The sequence below is a fragment of the Thunnus albacares genome, chromosome 13 (assembly GCF_914725855.1).
Source record: "Thunnus albacares chromosome 13, fThuAlb1.1, whole genome shotgun sequence".
NCBI classification, from domain to species: Eukaryota; Metazoa; Chordata; class Actinopteri; order Scombriformes; family Scombridae; genus Thunnus; species Thunnus albacares.
The window spans coordinates 17,036,911-17,059,117 of NC_058118.1; the positions used below are offsets into that span (position 1 = coordinate 17,036,911).

At 38.6% G+C, this 22,207-nt stretch overlaps 2 protein-coding genes across 2 annotated transcripts; both read left to right on the forward strand.

The window, feature by feature from the left end:
• The first annotated feature begins 3,336 nt into the window (after positions 1-3,336).
• On the forward strand, positions 3,337-14,304 carry LOC122995743 (aldehyde dehydrogenase family 3 member A2-like). Its single transcript, XM_044371105.1, has 11 exons — positions 3,337-3,468; positions 5,462-5,624; positions 6,239-6,470; positions 9,444-9,529; positions 9,870-10,078; positions 10,200-10,317; positions 11,078-11,219; positions 11,394-11,560; positions 11,671-11,770; positions 11,999-12,237; positions 13,427-14,304. The coding sequence occupies exons 2-11, from the start codon at positions 5,463-5,465 to the stop codon at positions 13,439-13,441; spliced, it is 1,470 nt and encodes a 489-aa protein (XP_044227040.1). The 5' UTR covers positions 3,337-3,468; position 5,462; the 3' UTR covers positions 13,442-14,304.
• Positions 14,305-15,462: 1,158 nt separating this feature from the next.
• On the forward strand, positions 15,463-22,053 carry LOC122995744 (carbonic anhydrase 4-like). Its single transcript, XM_044371106.1, has 8 exons — positions 15,463-15,607; positions 17,434-17,481; positions 19,315-19,479; positions 19,593-19,738; positions 20,118-20,210; positions 20,317-20,383; positions 20,531-20,694; positions 20,984-22,053. The coding sequence occupies exons 1-8, from the start codon at positions 15,553-15,555 to the stop codon at positions 21,170-21,172; spliced, it is 927 nt and encodes a 308-aa protein (XP_044227041.1). The 5' UTR covers positions 15,463-15,552; the 3' UTR covers positions 21,173-22,053.
• Positions 22,054-22,207: the final 154 nt, after the last annotated feature.

Below are 22,207 nucleotides of genomic sequence, written 5' to 3' on the forward strand. Positions count from 1 at the left end.
TTTTAAACCTCTGGCACTGCTCTGCAGCCCAAACTGTCTTCCTAAACTCTCCAACAATACACAAACTGTCCTTCTCTGAATGCTTCAGTTTATACCTCACAAACTCAGGTGTGCACACAGAAGAAAACGCTGGCCTTCTGTGTCCACACTCCTCTCTAAGAAATCAGGATCGACACACGGGTGTGAATGACGCTCTGCCCTCCTCTCCCTCACCTACATCCTCGCCCCTTCTTTCACAATACACAAACACTCATTCCTCAGCCTGCTGTTTGATGTGGAAAACTCCATCCACATTTCCTGTCATCCTTGGAGTTTTTTTTTTTTTTTTTTGAGGGGAGGGAGGGGGCTAATCCGTGCACTTCATGGCTGAAGTGAGAGGGCTGCTCCTCGACTGTGTCCCGTGCTGCAAATGCTGAGAAATAGAAGCTGAGTGTGATTCCAGCTTGGCTGCGGATAAAAGGAAGTCAGAATCTGCAAGGAAAGTAGGGAAAACATGAGACACGATTCTGTGCAGCTATAGTTACAAAATAAACAGATCTTATGGCTCAGTAGGAATGTTGAGGAAAAGAAAGTGAGATAATCTGTCAGCAACGTGAACAGTGCTGACATCTAGCAGTCCAGTGTGACTCCAGCTTGATTTTGAATGAAAGGAGAAAGTCTTGTATTTCAGGCTGGAGCATCTGTTTTTCAGTTAAATGTATTCATTTGATTTTGTGGCAAAACATCACACAAAATCAGACTAAATATGTTTTAAATGAGGAGGTTTCTGTGTGTCTGTGACTGTTTGGATAATCATCAGAAATGTCTGAGAAAGTTTTCGTCTCCTTCAAAACTGTGCAAACTAAAATACAGTGCAGACATAAACTAAACATGTTACAGCTGCTGTAAGATGCTTGAAATAAACATTTTACAGTAAAAAAAAAAAAAAAGTCTGATGTGTAATTTATTAGATTCGATTTTGAGACTTTTTATTCACTGAATTTGGGTTTGAGATTACAGATTTGAAACACGAAGAGATGATCTGACTCTTGAAGTGAAGAAGGAGAAGAAGATTTGTGTGTCTTGTTTGTGTTTGGTGTTGTAACTGCTGTGGTTTGTGGCTTTGGTCGACACTACAGACAGCACTCATCCTTATAAAAATAAACATAAAAATTTAAGAACAGATAAATAAACTTCTCTTGATTCAGGTTTTGTTTTGGATGTTGGCTTTGCCTCTAAAGGATTTGGACCAAGCTGGATGACGAGGATGAGGATGAGGATGATAGGACATCACTCCTGAACAAGAACTTCACTCCAGGATTTCCCAGATTATCAGACTTGATCATCACAGTCCTGAGATGAAGCCTGGGTATTACTGCTGGGGCCTATCTGTGCCAATGAATTACTTAAATATTTATGTATTACTGGTATATTCATTACAAAGTATTTTTAGTATTTTACTTGTATTCTTATCTCCAGTTGAACCAGTTTCCTATATGTCTTGCAGAGTGGAGAGATGCTCCACTTATAAAACTTTAAAAACATTAACACTAAAAAATGGCTCTTAAGATTATCAGAATCCTTTTTGGTGCCAAATAAGGCAAAAAACCTGCTGAAACAAAACATCTATGATAAAGATTTCTTCTTCTTCTCACTCTTCATTCTGATTTTTGTCAGTTTGGTTTGTGATAAAGTTACAGCGGTTTGTTTTAGTTTGATTTATTTGCCATTTTGAAACAGGAGACATTAAATCAAACACATAAATATCAAGGATAACACAATAAAGTAATACCATTGTGGCTGCTAATCCTTTAGGTTAAAGAATATGGAGTCATAGCAGTGTCAGTTAAATTTTGGCACAAAAAATACAGTCTTACAATCTTATTATCTTATTTTATTTAAATATGTTTCAATGTTTTTCAATTCAATCTTCAGATTTTTTCTTGATGTCTTTTTTCAGTGACAGTTTTTTTTTCCGCTGTCAGTTTTTTTTAGCATCACTGGCTTTCAGTTTCAACTTTCTGTCAGTGTTTTGGCAAAGAGAGGAGGGCCCTCGCTGGACCTACATTACCCAGTATGCCTTGCAGTCCAACAAAGACATCCAAGGGTGATGGCATCATAGTGGAGATTTTGAGCCAGACTGTTGTAATTTTCGCTCTGGGACTGTTAATACAACTATGATTCATCTTTTTGATGTTTTATTTTTCAGTGGGACTTGTTTCGGAGTCAATACAACTTTTTTCCTAATACTTTCAATGTCAAAATTTCCTTTTTTAAGTTCAGGTTTCATTTCACTGCCAAATTTGATTTTCAACGCCAAAATGTAACTGTCACTGTTCTGGCCCCGTACAAGACAACACTTCCAGAAATAAAGTGATTCACAAGCTCACAGATGTGTGGGCAGATCTCTGAAAAGTGGATGTTGTAAACTTGGCTCTGAAAAAAAAAGTCTGCAATACACGTGCAAAATACATCTGCAAAAGTCTCAAAATAAAGATTCACCCTTTCCAAACTCAAGTTTCAACGTTTCAACACGTTTTTACACATATTTTTTTACTTTTTTAACATATGTGCACCAGTTTTCAGATCACCGTTTACAAGGTTTCAAACCTTGAATCCAAACTAATACACCAGGAGAACAGTGACACATTTGAAACTTAAGATGTGTTGGAGAAACACTAAAAATAGAGCTGCAGCTGTGAAGAACTCAAATACAAAATGATGTTTGCAGACATCTGAATTTTTCTTTCAGCCTATCAAAACATTATGCAAGCCTTCAAAACTTGGTTTCAATCTTGCAAGACCTTTTTTATTAGATTTCAAGCTTTCAAACACCAAGTTTCCATCTTTCAAAGCTTTTTTTTCAGTTTTGAAACATGGCACGATATTCATCCCATAAATATGAGGCTTTGGATGTCTGAGTCACAACAGACAGTGTTTTTCTGTTCAGCAGCAGTGGAAGAAACGTGACAAAAAGAGAGAATTTGGCGCTAAAAAGATTGTAACACTGAAAGATATCTGCTTGATTTGACTAATTTGGATGATTGAAGCTTCATATTAGCTTCAGATAAACTTTTTATATAGATTTTTGCACAGAAAGAGGCTTTTTGTCTCCCATCACTTACTATACTTAATGGTCAGTATGAACAAGAGGAATGATTGCAGCAAGAAAAACATGTTTCAATGTTTATTTGGGCTCCTGACTTGTTTTAAGAAAGACTTGAAAAATTGTGAACCTATCATTTAAGTTTAGCAGCCTTTCACACACACACACACACACACACACACACACACACACACACACACACACACACACACACACACACACTCTGTGGTCCTGCCCCTGTATGGGTGTGACCTAACGGGGAAGGAGAGTTGAGTGTTTCTCTGCTGCTGTCATTATTCAGCTCTTCTGCTGCTGCAGCTGCGAGACATTTCACCATCAGTATTTAAAGGGATCTCAAGAAATAGACAACTCAGATCATTCAGGTAGGAATAAAACTAAAACCGGCTGTGTAGTGATCTATATTTAATTGTTTAAAACTGTGGACTGAAGGCCGACAGACAGGCGGTCAACGGAAATGCGAAACAAACTGATAAACAGCTCTTTGTGCTTTAAGAATAACAATCCACCAGATTGTGAAGATATTTTGCTCCAGTTGTAGAATAGTTACGGTAGTTGCAGAGTGGTATGATCCGTTATTAAACATATAGTTACCGTAAATACCGGCTGTCTTTGTTACAGTTTGTTGTGTTTCTGCTGTTAATGTGCAGCTTTAACTCTGACCCAGAGGCTGTAACTGTCCTGCAGGTTTCCTGTTAATCTGAACTGTTGGAAAACCATCCTCCGTTTCTATAAAAACAAAGACCAGCACAGACAAAGAGTCTACCATTTGGCCCGGGGGAGGGGGGTCATTTAAACTGTCATTGTGGATCAATAAAAAGGCTTTAGGAGGTGCGTCAAGTGGTGGGCCTGCTTTTATCAAACTACAAAATACTTTTGCAGCAGTGAGAGAAGTATTCAGTTCATCAGTTTAAGCTACAGCGTTACCACAATGTAATAAATCTGCACTACAAGTATCAATGAGTATAGAAATATACTGCAAAGTGGACTTTAAAGTAAAAGACTTCAAAGTAAAAGTACTCATGCAGCAGAATGGTGTCTGTATATTATAAAATTGGATGATTATTTACTGATGCACTGTGTAGCTGCTTTTGTCCACTTTATGTACTTTTGAATCTGGAACAAATTTTAATATTTTATAAACTCATTATAGGTTTCCTGTCCAAAATATGTAAAGTAATAGCAGTGTAATAAATGCAGTGGAGTAAAAAATGAAATATTTCCCTCTGAAAAGGTAGTGGAGTAGATATTTTTAAAAAGAAAGTGGAGTTTTTCCACAACAAAAAATGTCTTGTTGAAATCCTTGAAATGACATGTCCTTCTTTTCCCTCATTAAACATTAAATAATCTATGAATATGTAAATATATTTCATATCAGAAGTTTTCCTGCAGGACACACAATGTCTCCTACTTCATTTTAAAGTCCATTCTCAGTGTTTTTGCACTGGAGGCTTCAAGTTTCCACCTCACACTTGTGTAAATTGAATATTGAATCATGATTGGCTCCAAACTAGTTGTGATGTCACAAATTATGCTCGTAGGCCCACCCCTTAAAATCTGATTTTCAGTGAACTCAGAGAAACTTTCCACTTTCAGCAGATAAATGTGAAAACAGCCTTCTAGTGTCAAACTCTGAAGATACATCAGTCAGCACAGTGAAGCTCAAACATCCAACTGAAGGAACAAGAAGAAAAACACATTTTTGAGTGGAGGGGGACTTTAAGTACTTTAAGTATTCCACCACTGTACTTTTGCATCAAAAAGTGCCTCTGCTGGGTTATACTGTATGTGTAATCTGTATGTTGTAGCTATAATCTGTGGCCATTAAAACATAATTTAATAACATTATATCTCTGCACCAACACACACAAACACACACATTTTTTCTTTCTCTTTTTTTCTTGCTTTTCTGTTGGAATTTCACCATTTCTAATTCCAACATTAATATTTGAAGATGAACAGACATGATAAGCGAAGAAGTGCAGTTGGCCAGATGTGCATGGTTATGAAAAATACAAGGACAGCGACTAACGATCATTTTCATTATCAATTAATCTGTCTATTATTTCTCAATTTTCGATATTTCTCAATCAGTCAACTAGTGGTTTGGTCTATAAAATGCCAGGAAATTGTGAAATATGTCAATCACTGTTTCCCAAAGCCCAAGATGACTCAAGTGTTTTGTCTTGATCAACCGTCCAAAAGCCAAAGATATTCAGACAAAGTAAACCAGAAAATATTCACATTTGTGAAGCTGGAACCAGAGAATTTGGAAAATTTTTCTCTTAAAAAATGATTACAAACAGCGGTAACTCTTGAGCTACCTTTTAAGTCTTTCTTTTTCTTTTTTTTTCCCAGGATGTCCCGGGAGCAGCAGGCGGTGGCTCGTGCCAGGAAAGCTTTTGAAACAGGCAGGTCCAAATGTCTAGAGCACCGCATCCGCCAGCTGAAGAACCTGCAGCGGTTGTTCACTGAGAGGCAGAAAGAGATTTCAGATGCCATCAAGAAAGACCTCAATAAGGTGAGTAAAGGGCTCATCCTCGCAGTCCAGAATAATGAATATTCAGTCAGAGTTTGTGCAAATTAGCTTCAGTTTATATCGATGCTACATATTATATCAAGTGTCTATTAATGGGTTTTATGGTTTAATCTACATGACACAAGGATCAGACTTTATCAGGACAAAATCCTGGACTTATATAGATTGTTGTCACTGGTGTTTACATAGTTCACCAACCTTAATCAAGACAGACAGGCATTCAACATCTAACATTAAGGCATATTAGATCGTAAGAACTAAAAAACTAGAAAACTGAATCATATGAACAAACGATACACTTGTTTCAGAAGGCGGACATGGTAAAAAATGAAATAAAATCTTAAAAGACAACAGTTGTGAAACAAGTTCAAGATGCAATATGAATGAGTCAGAAGGTAGACTATGAAACATATTAAGATATCAACTAAGGAAGTGACAGAAAGCTTGGGAAACATGCCACAGTTATCCCGCCCTGGTAGCAATTTTAAAACGTTCTGTTCTCGCTAACAGGCTTTTAGAGAGAAAACACAGTAAAAAAAGACAAAAAAAACAACATCAGTTATGAGCGGTGCCACTGTTCTTGTCTTCATCCCCAGAGTGAGGTGGGGACCCAGCTGTATGAGACTCTGGGCCTGGAGGGGGAGATCAGCCTGGCCATCAGGAAGCTGAAGGAGTGGGCGGCCCCTCGGTCCGTGGAGAAGAACCTGCTGACCATCTCCGACACCGTCTACATCAAGCCGGAGCCGCTGGGAGTGGTGCTGGTCATCGGGGCCTGGAACTACCCCTGGGCCGTCACCATACAGCCGCTCATTGGAGCCATCGCTGCTGGTACTGTAGGATGCTGAGTGTGTGTGTGAGTGTGTGTGTGTGTGTGTGTGTGGGTGAGGGGGGTGAAAGATCACTGTGTCTGCATGTGTGTGTGATGTAACAAGGTCAGTGTTCACATTTTTATCTGACTTGATCATTTTCCCCTTGAATGAACTCTGAGAGGGGATCATAGGTCTGACTGCAAAACGTCTCAGATACTGATGTAAGATTTGTGTCTTTAGTCGACTGCTGCAGTTTTATCAAAATGACACAAGAACACATGAAGCTTTACAATGTAGAATTTGTTTGTTTAAGGATGGATTCAAGTCTGTCTTAAAACAACAGTCAGTTGCCCAACTCGACATTGAAATAAGTTTTTCTTGCCATAATTGTTCCTGCTGTTCATACTGACCATTAGAAGATCCCTTCATAATGTACAGTGGAAGTGATGGGAGCCAAAATCACAAGCCTCCTTCTGTGCAAAAATATATTTAAAAGTTTATCTGAAGCTAATATGAAGTTTCAGTCGTCCAAATGAGTCAAATCAAGTAGTTATCTTTCAACTTTAAAGTCCTTTTAGTGCCAAAGTTCCTCTTTTTGTAACTATACCTCTACCGCAGCTCAACAGGGAAACACAAAGAGGGAATTTGATACTAAAAAGACTGTAAATGTGGCAGATATCCACTAGATATGACTAACTCAGACTGTTGAAGCCTCATATAAGATTCAAATCAACTTTTAAATGACTGTGTGGACACACTGTGGATTTTGTCCCCTATAATTTACATTAAAGCACATTTGAAGGGAATCTTTTAATAGCCAGGTTGAACAGGAGGAATGATTACAGCGAGGAAAACCTCTTTCACTGTTCATGTGGAAACCTGACTGTTGTTTTAAAAACAGACTTTAAAAATTGTGAACCTGTCCTTTAAGAGTTTGGCTTACACAATATTTGGCCTGTACTGTATGTGAGGCATCACAAAACTAATTTTCTCAAGTTTCATTTGCGTAAGGCAGCGCAGTTTTTGTTGCTTTCTTTGTTCCTTTATTTTTAGTCCTGTTCAGGTCCTTTGTCTTGTGATCATAACCGCTCCAGTTCCCTTTTCCTTTTATCCCAGCATTGCCCAACATTCTTTATTGTCCGTCAGCTTATGATTAGTGAGTCAAAGGTCATGTTGTGAACTCTGCTCTGCATGAGTCAAGGTTATAAGATTAGAGCTGCAACTAACAATTATTTTCATTTTCTCCATTAATCATTTTGTCTATAAAATGGTGAAGCCCATTATAATTTCCCAGAGCTCAAGGTGACGTCTTCAAATATCTTGTTTTGTCTGTCCAACAGTCCAAAGATAATCAGTTGTATGAAAAAACAAAGAAAGAAAATACAAACGTTAAATCATCACATTTGAGAGGCTGAAACCAGCAGTTTTTTTGGCATTTTTGCTTTATTAAAACAATTATTCAGTTATCAAAATAGTTGCCGATTAATTTTCAGATCAACTAACTGATTAATCGACTAATTGTTGCAGCTCTTATAAGATCATCAACAGATTCAGTGTCCTGTAACGTGTGTATGTCACACACATGCTGTCATGTATTTCTGCAGCATTATATGTGCATGTTTGCACGTGTGAACATGCAGGTCTCAACTCTGTGCATTGTTCCTATCGGCGATGGCTCAAAGGTTAAAGGTTAAACTCTGAGTGAAGCACTCAGCTCCGACATAATGAATGAACTCATGCATAATTCATTTCTGTTTCTAAAGATCCTCCAAAAAGGCCACCCTGAGCTTGGCTCTACATCGAGCTCTGATCACTTTGTGATGCAAACCTCGGTGAGGAGTGTTTGCTTGCAACTGTTTAGCATGACAAAGCAGTATTTTTAAGTCTTTTGTCTGTTTCTTTATCTGCTTGAATCTTTGCTGTTGTTGTTGTTTGTTACTTTTCCCCCGTAGTAGTTTTACATATTAGTGTCACAAGAGCTGCTGCAGGTAGGAGGTTCATTTGTTTAGTAAATCGGATAAAACCTGTTTTGACTCAAATGTTGTCTGCCTGGAGGACTGGAGTCCTGTCGTGTGGTGTTTGTACAGTGTGGACTTCATACTTTGCTCTTGCATTATCAGATCCTACAATGACTGTCAGATCTGCCCAGTAGGTCATAAGTCGCTTCTCATGATTGATGCAGGATATAGATTATAAAAAACAATACTCACTTATTTAGATTTAATTACATATTTGATTATTTAGTCATCATCTGTTTACGGCGTTGAATAAAAGGCTGTATTTGTACGTGTGTTCACGTTTACAAGGTATATTAGAAAATGGACAAATTAAATGCAGTTTCTCTGATACTGAGAAGTGCATTTTGTAGAGATGATGAGAAACATGGAAGGAAACAGCAGAATGTAACTTCTGATAAAGTTGTGTGGTTTTATTCTTCATAAAGGACATTTGCAGCATTTGTTTGATAACAAATAGACAACAACAGGTAGCGAGGGTGCACAAGTGAGTTTTTACCTCAGAAGTGAGGTTATTGTTTATCACAAGCAACTATTGACCAGCTGGAAAACAGTCTGCATGACAGACGTAATTTTACACCACAAAAACACTCAATGAATGAGAGTTTTAGGAAGGAAGCTAAAACAAGATACTTGACATACTCAAGACCTTTGAGGGCCCTAATTTTACATATGTGATTTTGGACAGTTTAGGATTTTTCCAGGATTTGGAGATACAACACCTTAGTGAGTCTACTTCTATGTTTGATTCCCCCAAGCTGTTTAATTATTATTTGTTTATTTATTTAAAGATTACAAATGGTGAACTGACAGTATGCCCACTACTCCAATGCACATAAACACACTCTGCAAACCAAACTGGAAAAAACAGAATAAAAGAAAATGAAGGTTGAGAGTAAAATAGAAAATATATTTGTCACATAATTCTACAAATGTCTAATTATATTCTCTGCTGTTTTTGTCATTTACCTGTCCAGGTAATGCAGCTGTGGTGAAGCCGTCTGAGGTCAGCGTTCACACTGCGAAGGTCATGGAGGACCTGCTCCCACTTTACATCGACAAAGTAAGGATGAGTCGCTTAACATCAGCATTATATATATTCCTGAGACTTCCTTATGATGCATTACTGACACAGATCAGATAATATACAAGTCAGTTAATTTATATTCTTTGCCAGGTAAAACAATTTAACCCTCCCTACTCACCAAATGTGGATAATAATGACAGACTTCATTTCCAGGAAGGTTAACATCATTTACACTTTTCCCTTTGGACAGAAACACAGATTTTGCTCTCTGTTTATCTTCCACATTACTATTACTATTTATTTCCTTACTGAAAATGATTTACATTTTATTTGCATGCAGCCTAGTGATACCTGAATGTGTGTCTTTACCGTCCAGGAGCTTTACCCTGTCGTAACTGGAGGTGTGTCAGAGACACAGGAGCTGCTGCGCCAGCGCTTTGATCACATCTTCTACACCGGCAACAGCATGGTGGGCAAGCTGATCATGGAGGCCGCTGCCAAACACCTGACACCCGTCACCCTGGAGCTGGGCGGGAAGAGCCCCTGTTACATCGACAAGAACTGTGACATAAACATAGCCTGCAGGTTTGGTTTAATGTTTCCTTTCACAGCTTTAATTGAAATTAGATACTTTCCATCCAGCTTCTGTCACACTGTATCTGCTCCTTTCTGAGACTCTCATCTTCACTTTCCCACCGCTGTGTAGGCGTGTCGTCTGGGGAAAGTACACCAACTGTGGTCAGACCTGCATCGCCCCAGACTACATCCTTTGTGAGCCCAGCATCCAGGACCGGGTTATTGAAGAGGTCAAGAAGTCAATTAAGGTATTGACAACCTGGGACCAGATGCATAAACCTCTGTGTGGATTCATGACTAAAACTGTGTGTACGCACAAAGCCAGAAATATGCAGACGCATGGTTCTGTTTTATAAATCTCAGTTATTGTGAAACTGAGCGCACATGCACAAGCCTCATTTCCACTCCCACAATTAGCCATAAATAGATGAAGATGCCCTGAACAAGCTGTTTTCATATCAGTTCGCCGCCTGCCCCATTAGTCTGAAAACCTGTCAATGACACAAACGGGAGGAAACGGGAAAGTGCCGTTATGTTGCACTGGTGAGGTTCACCAACAGCAGAACAACTGTCATTACGTGCAACTGTTACACACAGCTGTGCAGCTTTTTAAATGTGTAAATGTAAAACATCAACAGCAATGATATCTCAGATATCTCTATGTAATCAATGATTAGCTAGTTTGTAGCTCTCATATCTAAAAGCCTTTGATTGGCATTTTACAAATATCTGTGTAAACAGAAAAAATTACACAATCAGTGCAGCTGGTTATCAACCTAAACAATGTTTTACTAAGATTACGTCTTTCACCCTTTATTTCATCTCCACCTCATTACATCAGCCTCAGGCCAGGCATACACAAAACATGTGTACGTTATTGTGTCATTGTTTCAGAGACTCTTTCCTCAGTTCAGTCTTTGCCCAGATTTCACAAATGAGTGAATTACCAGTAGGTATTAAATTGTTGAAACAGCTGAAGTTATGAAGTTGTTTGTTGTTGGTTGGCAGGAGTTCTACACAGAAAACCCAAAGACTTGCCCCGACTACGGACGCATCATCAACCAGCGCCACTTCAAGAGGATAATGGCCATGGTGGAGGACAGCACCGTGGCTGTAGGAGGAGACAACGATGAGTCAGACTGCTACATCGGTAAACCACCAGCTGTTCACATGGTGTTTCAAAAGCATTTCCAGGGAATTTTTTGTGATGTTTTACATTCAGGCAGTAATGCAGCTTTACTACACTTACCACGTTTATTATTCACCATACTAAGCACTGAAGAACACCAGCATCATACAAATAGTGTTTCTCTGTCGTGTTTAGCACCCACAGTTTTGCGGGATGTAAAGCCGGATGCAAAGGTGATGCAGGAGGAGATATTTGGACCTCTGCTCCCCATTTTACCCCTCGGCGGCCTGGATGAAGCGATCAAGTTTATCAACAAGGGAGAGAAACCTCTGGCCCTCTACGTCTTCACACCAGATGACAAGGTGTGCAAACATGCAGCAAAGTAGTAAACACAACTGTACATGTACAGCTGTAGATTCAGATTCGCAGAAATCAAGACTTGTGACACGAATCGTTTCTCTTCTTCCTAAAGGTGATAACGAGAATGAGAGATGAGACCTCCAGTGGAGGACTGCTGGCCAACGACTGTCTCGTTCACTATTCTGTCAGCTCTCTGCCTTTCGGAGGAGTGGGTGAGTGCACACGACAAACTGTATTACAAGCAAGAGCTCAGTAGGCCATAAGGTTTTTCAGGATAGCAACCTGCTCACAGCAATAATAACTTTAAGCAGAAAATAAAGAAAACCAAACTGAGTGACATTGTGCTCGGCATTATTGGCTGATTTGTTAATTTCCTGCCATCAAACTGGAGGCTGATATTTGTTGACACAGTCAAATCATCTCCCTTTGTTCGTGTACAGGAAACAGCGGTATGGGCTGCTACCACGGCAAGTTCAGCTTCGACCAGCTGAGTCACCTGCGTGGTTGTCTGATCAAACAGCTGAAAATGGAGGGAGTGAACAGCATGCGGTACCCGCCTCACACACCCAAGAAACTGGGCTGGGCACGATTCTTCATCCTGAAGAACTTAGACCTGGGCTGGATGGGGCGGATGATGCTCTTAGCCACTCTTTTTGTGGTGGCTGCTGTTGTGCTACAGGTGACTTATGGAGAGAGAGAGAGAGAGAGAGAGAGAGAGAGAGAGAGAGAGAGAGAGAGAGAGAGAGAGAGAGAGAGAGAGAGAGAGAGAAAGAGAAAGAGCAGCGCTGACTGGAAATTTGATACTGTAGGTCAATCCATTCTCACCACTGCCGAACAGACAAAACAGCAGGTTTGTATTGTGTATCGGGGGGGAAGCGTAGCTCGAAGGCAGCACGGATTGAAAAACACACGAGAGAAAAACACGTTACACGAGAACATTTTCAGAGCTGACTTAGTCTAACAGACACACTATAAATAGACTTGAAGAAACTCACTAGCTTAGCAACATTAAAGCTACAAGCAACCCATAATGCAACATTCCCTGTAGTCCATTCAACAAGGATCTCTGATATTGTGAACATGTTATTGTCTGAATATAAGACGACCCTCACTTTGTCAAACGTAATTTCCAGATTAAATATTGTTTTATATTCGAGACATGCAGTAATTACTCCAAACACAATGACAGCTCAACCATCAAGCATCAAGTTTGAGATGTTCATTAATATATATGTGCATATTTTTTTAAGTTGTAAAGATCTGGAAAGCTTTGAATTCCTGGAATCAACCACATATCCATCTTTCTGATGGCAGGTGTTGTAAACAAAAAATCAATAGATAAACAAGAAAGCACTGATGCCTCTAACAGCTGATTACTGCAGAAAGTTAAGACTGTCAGTGAGCATGTTTACAAAAATACATCTATCCTTAAAGGCTTAAAAACATTCAGAGTGCATTTTCTCCTCATAATACATTTACAAAAACCGTTTATGAAACTTAAAACTTTTAGTCTTTGTTGACACCCACCCGTGTGTCATGTTCTTCTCCTTTGTTACTGGTGTATTGCATTGTTCTTGTAATGCATCTATGGTGCATTTCTGCCTTTTATGGCACATTTCTGCCACTCTCAATAAGCATTACTGCCCTCTACAGTTTGCAGAAATTCACTTCATGTCACCTCTGTGCTCGTGCAAAAAACAGGATACAAACAGGAAGGGACTCACGCAACAAAACACCATTATAGCACCACCAGCAGGCAAACATGTCAAAGCTTACTGTAGATTTGAGATCAGACATTTTGCAAGAAAATGAAAAGAAAGATTCATAAAAACTAACAAGCTTCTAACTAATGGATATCTGTTTTTCAGAATTATGTCCTTTGAAGACATCTCACTGCTTTCCAGACAACAAGCCTCCTCCGGCCTGATGACTCAAGAGAAGAGAAGAGCAGCATGAAGCTCTTAACGTCACATCGATGGGTTTCTGCATAAATGAGATCAGAATCTGCACAAGACTTGTTGTTTCACTAATGCTGCGCTACAGTGAATGTTAGGGTTTTGCCTTAAATCATTTATTTCAGTAACGGTATCATAAATCTCACATATCTCATTATCAGGAAGGTAACTATTTATTCCCATATACGGCTCTTATGTTTGTATTCAGTATCACTACCTTCTATTTTAACCTGTTAAATCAGGTTTACATAAATGTCTCAAACACACTTTATAATATACAAAATAATGTTGTGATTTTGATATGAATGATTTTAAATGAAGTAACACAATGTGTAAAGCTATTGTTAAGACTGATGTCAGGTCATCACTGTGAAATATCAATATTTTTAGCAATCAAAGAATTATCTTACAGTCATTCTGAGTCCGTTCTGTTTCAATGATGGATCAGCCATTAACTTTATGTTCAGTCTGAAGGTCCTTGATCATTTCAACCCAGTGTAGGTTTGTTTGTTTTTTTCAGTGTGTGCCTTTCCTGTGACGGCAGAGATGAAGATTATATATGTCAGTTTTAGTGCTGTCAGAATCAGACAGGACCATGTGAAGGATCAACAAATGTCTTTTAATAAATTTTAGCAATATTCTAAATTGTTTATCAATCTTTAAACAACCGTAGTTGCTAAATCTGTTGTTTTTTTTAATCACACAATCAAAGATGTAAGGGGTTTGTAGTTGAATAAATATACATGTATTTCTGTATTGGATTAATACTCAAATAAATATATTTATACATGTATCTGTTTATAATTTGTTTATAATATTAGTACAATATCTTACATGTTATTTATAATGTTGGAGGTGGTTTCCTAAACTTCCCGCTAATCATAGAGACTATTAACTTCTAACCAGGCATGTTATTTCTGTGCACAAGCCCAAAAATAATGTACCTAAAACAAGAAGGTTACTGTTCTTCAGCCCGTTTGATTACAGTCATAATCATGGTCTCATTTAAAAGGTAAATCGTTAAATTTTACGAGCAAAAAGTCAGAATGAGTATAAGAGATCCTGAAAATTATGCCAGCAAGGCTAAAGTGTCGCCTTACAGGTTAAACACAAATGTGCTAATCTTTTATCATTTTAGCAATTACCACACAAGACGCTGATATACTTCTATATTTTACACTAACAGATGATGACCTGCAACACTGCAACTTTGGGTGTGAGTTGCTCCACCATTTCCGTTTTTGAGTCATATTTTCACCACCACCATCCACAAGTGGATGTTTTTACAGTTTGACTTGAGATAAGAGAAAAAGCACAGGTGTCACTAATAACGCTGACGAAGCCTCAGTTCCAGTGAGCCAGCAGGTCCTGTATTCGTCTGATAATTAAGAATGATCAGGCCTTTTTCACTGCAGAAAATCTGACTTGTCATAGTAGGAAAATGAAAGGTGTTAATAACATTAATGATAGCTCTGTTCTATTCATGTGTCACATTAAGCCATAACAGTGTGACAGTGAGGCAGCATGAACAATACCAGGAATCATTAATGTTGTTATTTACTTGTGTTTTACCTACTGTGACAAAAATGTCCTCTGTGAAAAAAGGCCTATCAAGCAATTCAGTATGTATACTGACATCCTCAACAATACTTAATTTTTGTCACATTTCCAGCATATAAAAACGCTCAAAACCGGCTTTTAATGAGCCTTTATGGGATTGTGAGTCAGCTTTTAGTCTGATGGAGGCAGAAGAAGCTTCTATTTGACCCACAGGAAACTGGAAACGACTCCACAGTATCTGATTTTGCCAGCAGGTGTCTGTCTCTCCTTGTTCACACACTTGACAAGTTGAGGTGTTTGCTTAGAGTTTTCTCTTTTTCTTACACACACACACACACACACACACAGACACACACACACACCTTTTGTCATAATCTCATGACCGTCTCCTCCCACCCTCAAATGCTGCTCAGAGTCAGTATGTGAAGGCAGCTCATCTATCAGGAGTCTTCTCTGGCTTTTGTGTGCTGGTCCTCATCATGGATTTTTCTCTCTACCTCCTGATTTTGCTCGCTCTCCTCTCTCAGTGCACAGGTAGGCCACACACACATAGACATGCACACACACACACACACTTACTAAGACAATTAAACTGCTGCACACAAGAGCTGCTTGGCTTCAGTTTTCAGCATCTAGCTTACACTTTCTCAACATATCCTCTTAATTAGGAGTTTTTAACTTGACTTTACAGCTGGAGAACATAATTTAAGGCTTTGCTCTTCAACCTTGGGGTCACAAGATAAATCTGAAGGGTTGTGAGATAATTAAAAGGGAGGGAAGCAGAAAAAAATTGTTCTGCAGCACAAAGTTACGCAAATTTTTTCTGACCTTACTCTAATCCTTCATTTCTTTCTTATAAATTAGTGGCTACATTGTCTTTAGGACTATTCAAATAAAACAAGAAAGAAAATTACTTTCTGGTTGAACCGGATAAAACTTTTAGACAAATTGAACTGGTAATGAGGTTTTTCAAGTAGCCATCGCATTGTTTTAAGGGGTCACAAGCTAAAAAAAAAAAAAAAAAAAAGAGTCTCTCTGGGCTGCTGATTCGTTGGAAAATGCCACGCCACTTTAAGAAAACAAAGCTAGCGGGTTACGACTCGATCATCTTAGGTTCGACTTTTTCGTGCTGCTCAGTTTGGCACAGGTGTATGAGCCAGGTGGAGTAAAGCCAACCTCCACCTGTGCATTGTTCTCAGTTGGTGAGAACTATTATCCCCTTTCAAAGAATGGCATTGTGGGAGGCAGCAGGGTTAATCTGTGTTCCTATATTGGCTAAATGGTTCTCTATAGCGCCTTTCATTCCCACCGCAGAGTCAGACACTGGAGTGTCATTCACATCAGCAATACAATACACAACCGCTGCACAAACACTAAATGACTTCACCAGCACCTGTTGGACGGACACGTTTAATGCAGCGGCGCAGAGGCAGTTAAGGAGCTGGATAAAGGTTTTCTGAGCCAGCCATCCACTTCACACCCAATGCAATCAATGTAATCCCAAACACTGCTGCACAACTTGTCTAAAAGATTAAAAATAATTGTCTATCTCTTTATCTATATTATTGGTTTAGATGTAATAATGAGACGCCATAAAAGATAATGGTTTGAAAAAGTGACGTTTTCTGCATTTATTTTAATAGTTAATAATAGCATTTTAGTTCCCAATATGATCATTAATTTAATCAGTATCATGATCACAGACAAAACTTGTAATCTTAATCATGTGCAGACATGACAATGACTCTATTTTCAAGTATAAATCAACTCTGAGTGGTTTATGACTTTGGATTTTTAAATGTAAAAGTACAGCGCAGCTCCTTGCGTTGTGTACCGAGAGGCGTATATATATTATACAAACAGATATGTTATGAATGTTTGTGTCCATCAGTGTTACATCAACTCATTCTTGTGTCATTAAGGCTCTAATTCATCATAAATGTGTCACTGGTGATGATTTTTGTCATGTTTTGCTTATCAGATAATTTATATTTAACTGATGAACACATGAAGGTGACTGAAGGACATGATTAGTAATGTGAGAATTAATAATTATCTTGGCTTATGTGTGTGTGTGAGTGAAAGAGAGAGAAAAGTGTTTTGCCCTTTTTGACTTCTCAAAGGTCAGCCGCAGAGCACAAACACATTAGCAGATCAGCTAGTAAGATTGCTGACTGAGAAAAAAAAATCCACTGTGGCTAATAGAGCGTGAATGTGAGAATTAATACTCATTTATTAACTAGAGAAAGGCAGCTTGTTTGGCACAAAGGAGAACTGTACCTGAACAAGAATATACTGTATGTCCTTGTACGTGTACGTGTGTTTCTGGATCTGAACTGAGTGCTGTACTTTCTCTTCAGCTCAGTGGTGTTACCAGAGCCAGTACTCCTGTGATGACACATGCAGAGGTAAGAACAAATGATCAACTCACAAGTATATTAGGAGAAAAATCCCCCCAAAAATTCCCAAAGTTTGTGATCTGTCAAAGCTTCTGTAAGTAAAACACTGATCTCCATCATCTTGGTCATTTCGAAACTGCAAACGGGAAGCAGGAGTTAATGGAGACAAAAAAGGAGCTAAAAGAGAGTGAAGATTAGACTTACATTCACCAGACTCCAAATGGATGATAATGTTATCCTGTAACTACTAGATATGTAAATAAACAACTGTTTCCTGGGGGAAAAAGATCAATTATTGCTGGTTTAAGGTTCACTCACATGACATAGATTTAAAAGAATGTAGAAAATAGACTATAGATACAGGCTACAGTGATGTCTTCAGAAGAAAACAGTCTAAAATGTTAGATATTAGAAGATAGAAATAGAAGATATTCAATTAACTGTCATATATGAAAAGGAAAAACAGCAAATCTTCACATTTAAGAAGCTGGAACCATCAAATATTTGGCTTTTTTTTTTTTTTTTTAAAAAGTGACTGAAACGGTTAATCAATTATCAAAATAGCTTCTGACAATTCTGATAATCGATTCTGATAATCAACAAATTAATTAGTTGATTAATTGTTGTAGTCCCAAATAGACCCTTTTCACAGCAGACATTTTGACTTGTTAAAGCAGGAAAAGGGAAGCTGAAAATAATAACATTAACGATGGCTTAATTGTATTATTTGTCCCAATAAAACCACATCAGTGAGTGAGCATTACCAGAGCGGTTACACTGGCTCACCTACATGTAATGCAGCCATCATCAATATTATTAATTCCATCTGTGCTTTTCCTGATTTGACAAGTCAAAATGTCTGCTGAGAAAAGGATCAGCAGACATTTTGGTCACATGGGGGACAGTATAAGGGGAGGGACTTTGCCTCTCTATTTCAGTCAGAGCCCAGCGCACTTCCTGGAGGCATTCATACATGGTCCAGGTTTTGATCTAGTCTTATTTTAAACCACCTGCCTCCTAAATGCTCACTTCTCTCAATCCCTCACAACTCCAGTTTGTAATCAAGCTTTTTGTTAAAAATGATAAGCTTTTATCATTTATCAAAAGGACAGAAAGGAGAAGAGTCTGATCTCTTGATATATATGATATAAATGTTGATAGTTTTACCAGTCTGTGTAGTGCTGGCACCTCCCAGCTGGGGAAGTGGGAAGTAAAAGGTTAAACAATTTCTGACCACAAGAGAGGTAGACTGTAAAACGAACTCAGCAACAAGCCTTCATGTACTACTTTATCAAGTTATCATGACCAACGTGTCAGCAAACATTTAAGTGCCATTAAATAGATGATGCATCCAATCAATAGTTCATTCCAATGAGAGTTCCTCACTTCTCGTAACTCATTAGTTTGCATTAGTGTCGTTCCTTCACTGCCCTCGTTCCTCCTCTCATCGCTCCTCCTCTCACTGCTCATCTAAGCAAAGAAAACATCCTTAAATGCTAGTAAAACATGGATTATTTAGATTTAATTTTGGTAATGTAAAAAGAAGAAAGCCAATATTTTGTCCTGATCTTTCACTGAGAAGCAAATGGTCTCAACCAAAACAATTAGATGAGAGCAACTGAAAGCAGAAGCCTGTGTTCATTCTCAGTGGGATCAGCAGTACTAGTAATCTTTTCACATTAGAAGGAGTGAATTGATTGAATGTTACTTAGAAATATTACTTTGTAAGAAGAACTTTACGTTAAACGCAGCCCAACAGGCCCAAGAGATCAGGCTGCTGCTAACGTTCAGATACAGTACAGTCAGTGAAGCCTTAAGTTTGATGCTGTTTCTGTTGTTTAGACCCTAGCCACTGGGCAGCTCAGTTTCCCAGCTGTGGAGGATTACGCCAATCACCAATTAACATCGTCACCAGCAAAGTGCACGTCAACAGCGCCCTGCCACCCTTCGACTTCATTGGTCACACCAACAGAATCAATATTACAGTGGAAAACAAAGGACACTCTGGTAATTAAGAGCCCAGACAAACTGTTCTCTTCTCCTCCAGTCGACTTTTTCACCAGATGTTGAACACCTGTGATTGATTAATATACTGTGAGTTTGACGTCTTTTCCCCGCAGCTCACTTTGCTCTGCCGCAGTCAGTCCGACTGACTGGAGGAGCTCTGCCTGGTCTCTACAGAGCCGCCCAGTTTCACTTCCACTGGGGAGGGAACGGCAGACCAGGATCAGAGCACACCATCGATGGAGAGAGATTCCCCATGGAGGTACATCACCGAGGACGCAGCAGACACATCATTTGTCGCTATGGAAATAATATGTTGTACTGGGCAACATCTCTTTAGTTACTCTCACATCACTTTGCTTCAGCTTCTCTGGACTTTTTACTTTTACAAAACTGCAACACAAGTGTATAAAGGAGTATTTATCTACATATAATAGTGTTAATACAGTTTTTAAACCATTTTTAGCATTTATTGGATGTTTCACAACAGCTCCAAACAGGAGTCAGCAAACTGCAACTACCCATCATTAATTAATTTAATGGAAAGCTATTATCAGAGGGCAGTTAATGTTTAAACACATACAGTGCACTGTAGTATATAATGTGCTTCATTATACTGTAACTCTCTTCTGTTTATCCAGCTGCACATAGTCCACATCAAGGAACCATACGGCTCTCTGGCAGAGGCAGAACACGATATGGCGGGTATAGCTCTGCTCGCCTTCCTGTTTGAGGTACTGCACGGTGGTAGATTCATCTTCACAACTACTGTATGTGTTCTTAGTAAAATATAAACAAATTACAATTTCGCACGGACAGCTGATGGTGTTTTCCTCACAGGAAACAACAGACGATCATCCTCATTTGGACACAGTAATAGCTGCTTTGGGCCAAGTACAGAACAATGGTACGAATTTAGTTACTTAAAAACATAAAAATCCAACTTAATAAACTTTTTAAAAAATAGTATAAAGGCCCAAAAGCTTGAGACTTTAAATTCTATAAAACTTAACTTTGCTTCTTTACTCTTCTTCACCCTTTCCTCTGTGTTAAGGCAGCACTACAGTGATCCCAAACTTTCGACTCAGTGACATTATCCCAGCTGCCAAGGACCTCCACAGTTACTATCGCTATGTGGGCTCCATGACAACACCAGGATGTGAACAGGCAGTTGCCTGGACACTGTTTCACCAGACTTTGTCCATCAGCAGTCGACAGGTGTACAAACAGCTATTTCTGTTCAATTGATTAAAAGCTTCCTGGCTGTATTGATTTGGGACATAAATTAAATATTTTATAATTAGATTTTTTGGTAATAAAAAAGTAGAAGTGTCTCTTGTAATGATGTTTTTAACAGCTAATAGAGCTAAAGTAAAAATATGAACTTTTGACAAAAAGAAAAATCAGATCTGTACTCCTAATTTCGGACGTCTTGTCACGTTATTCCCTTTATAAACTGCCCTTCAGCTCCTCGATAAGTTACACTTTTTATTCCTCTCCACTGCAGCTGGGTGAAATCGCTCAGAAGTGTCGATTTTGGACGGGACAGCCAATGACCGACATCTTCAGACCTACGCAGCCTCTGGATGGCAGAGTCGTGTACCGGTCCGAGGCGGGCGCAGCTCTGACGAGTGCGATCCACTTGTGGTTTGGTGTTTTCTCAGTTGTGCTCGGAACAACGGGTCTGATACACTGACTCAGCACATGAAAACATCTGATTTAAATGACAAAAGCTACTGTATATATAAAGGCAACTTTTACCTGTGTTATAGTAAAACTACAAACTCTTAATCATGTTTATGGTTATTCATTAAACAAAATGTCAACTGTGTTTGCACATAAACTATGACCTGCTACATTAACCATAACTGCTGTGGCAGTCAGAGAAGTTATTGTACTTTTTTTTGCTGTATTTTTCTACAACTTTGTTCGGTGTAGTTTGTCCCATTTAAGACTCCAGAGAGCTTTCAGGTGAGCAGCATTTCTGTGTACATTCTGTGTACTACTGTACATTTATTTAAGAATTGTAATTTTGCCTGACAAATGACCAGAGATGAAGTTGGTATTTTTGCTACTTGTGTGTGCAGGTGTGGATCGCCTCTTCAAATGATCAAATAGCTGATAGTGAATCTGTAATCTCAGTTTTGAATTAGTTAATTGTCTATCAAGCTCACCTCTGGATAGTGCTCAGTCTCCAGCAGCACGTAGAGATCTTTACCTCAGCAGGCTCAGTCTTTTATTCTAACTTTCCTTATTTTTGTTGCCATTAGGGGTCAATATTTTATATTCTCAAAGTATAGCTTCAAGTGAAATCTAGTTAAATGTATTTTCCAATAAGATAATAGTGTAATGAAAGAAAAACGTAGAATTAGGAGTTTATAGTCACTTTTGTCTTTGTTACAATCACAAATTGAGAGACCTTATACAACTGCTATTTTGTTTCTTGTTCTTTGTCATTTATATTGTGTTATAAAAGGATTATCAATGATATTTTAATAATTAATTTCACATTAGGGATGCTCCATTTGGGCCAATAATGATTGCTGATTTCATTACAATAGAACTTAAACCTGATCACTGACTGTTTCCGTTTCTGTTCTTGACCATTTTCACACAAAGTTTCCTCTTCCCCACCCTGAAAAACTTTGGCATAATGTCTAAGAGTTATGAAGAAATACATTTGCCTTGACTCATCTGGAATTTCACGTATGACGTTGGGCATACATGTAAT

Bases quoted from the DNA above. Each gene is read 5' to 3' on its own strand.
- LOC122995743 (XM_044371105.1), top strand. From the start codon at position 5,463: ATGTCCCGGGAGCAGCAGGCGGTGGCTCGTGCCAGGAAAGCTTTTGAA. The intron at 9,530-9,869 runs GTAAGGATGAGT...TTTACCGTCCAG, and splicing joins TCCCACTTTACATCGACAAA to GAGCTTTACCCTGTCGTAAC. The intron at 10,318-11,077 runs GTATTGACAACC...GTTGGTTGGCAG, and splicing joins AGGTCAAGAAGTCAATTAAG to GAGTTCTACACAGAAAACCC.
- LOC122995744 (XM_044371106.1), top strand. From the start codon at position 15,553: ATGGATTTTTCTCTCTACCTCCTGATTTTGCTCGCTCTCCTCTCTCAG. The intron at 17,482-19,314 runs GTAAGAACAAAT...TCTGTTGTTTAG, and splicing joins CTGTGATGACACATGCAGAG to ACCCTAGCCACTGGGCAGCT. The intron at 20,211-20,316 runs GTACTGCACGGT...TTTTCCTCACAG, and splicing joins TGCTCGCCTTCCTGTTTGAG to GAAACAACAGACGATCATCC.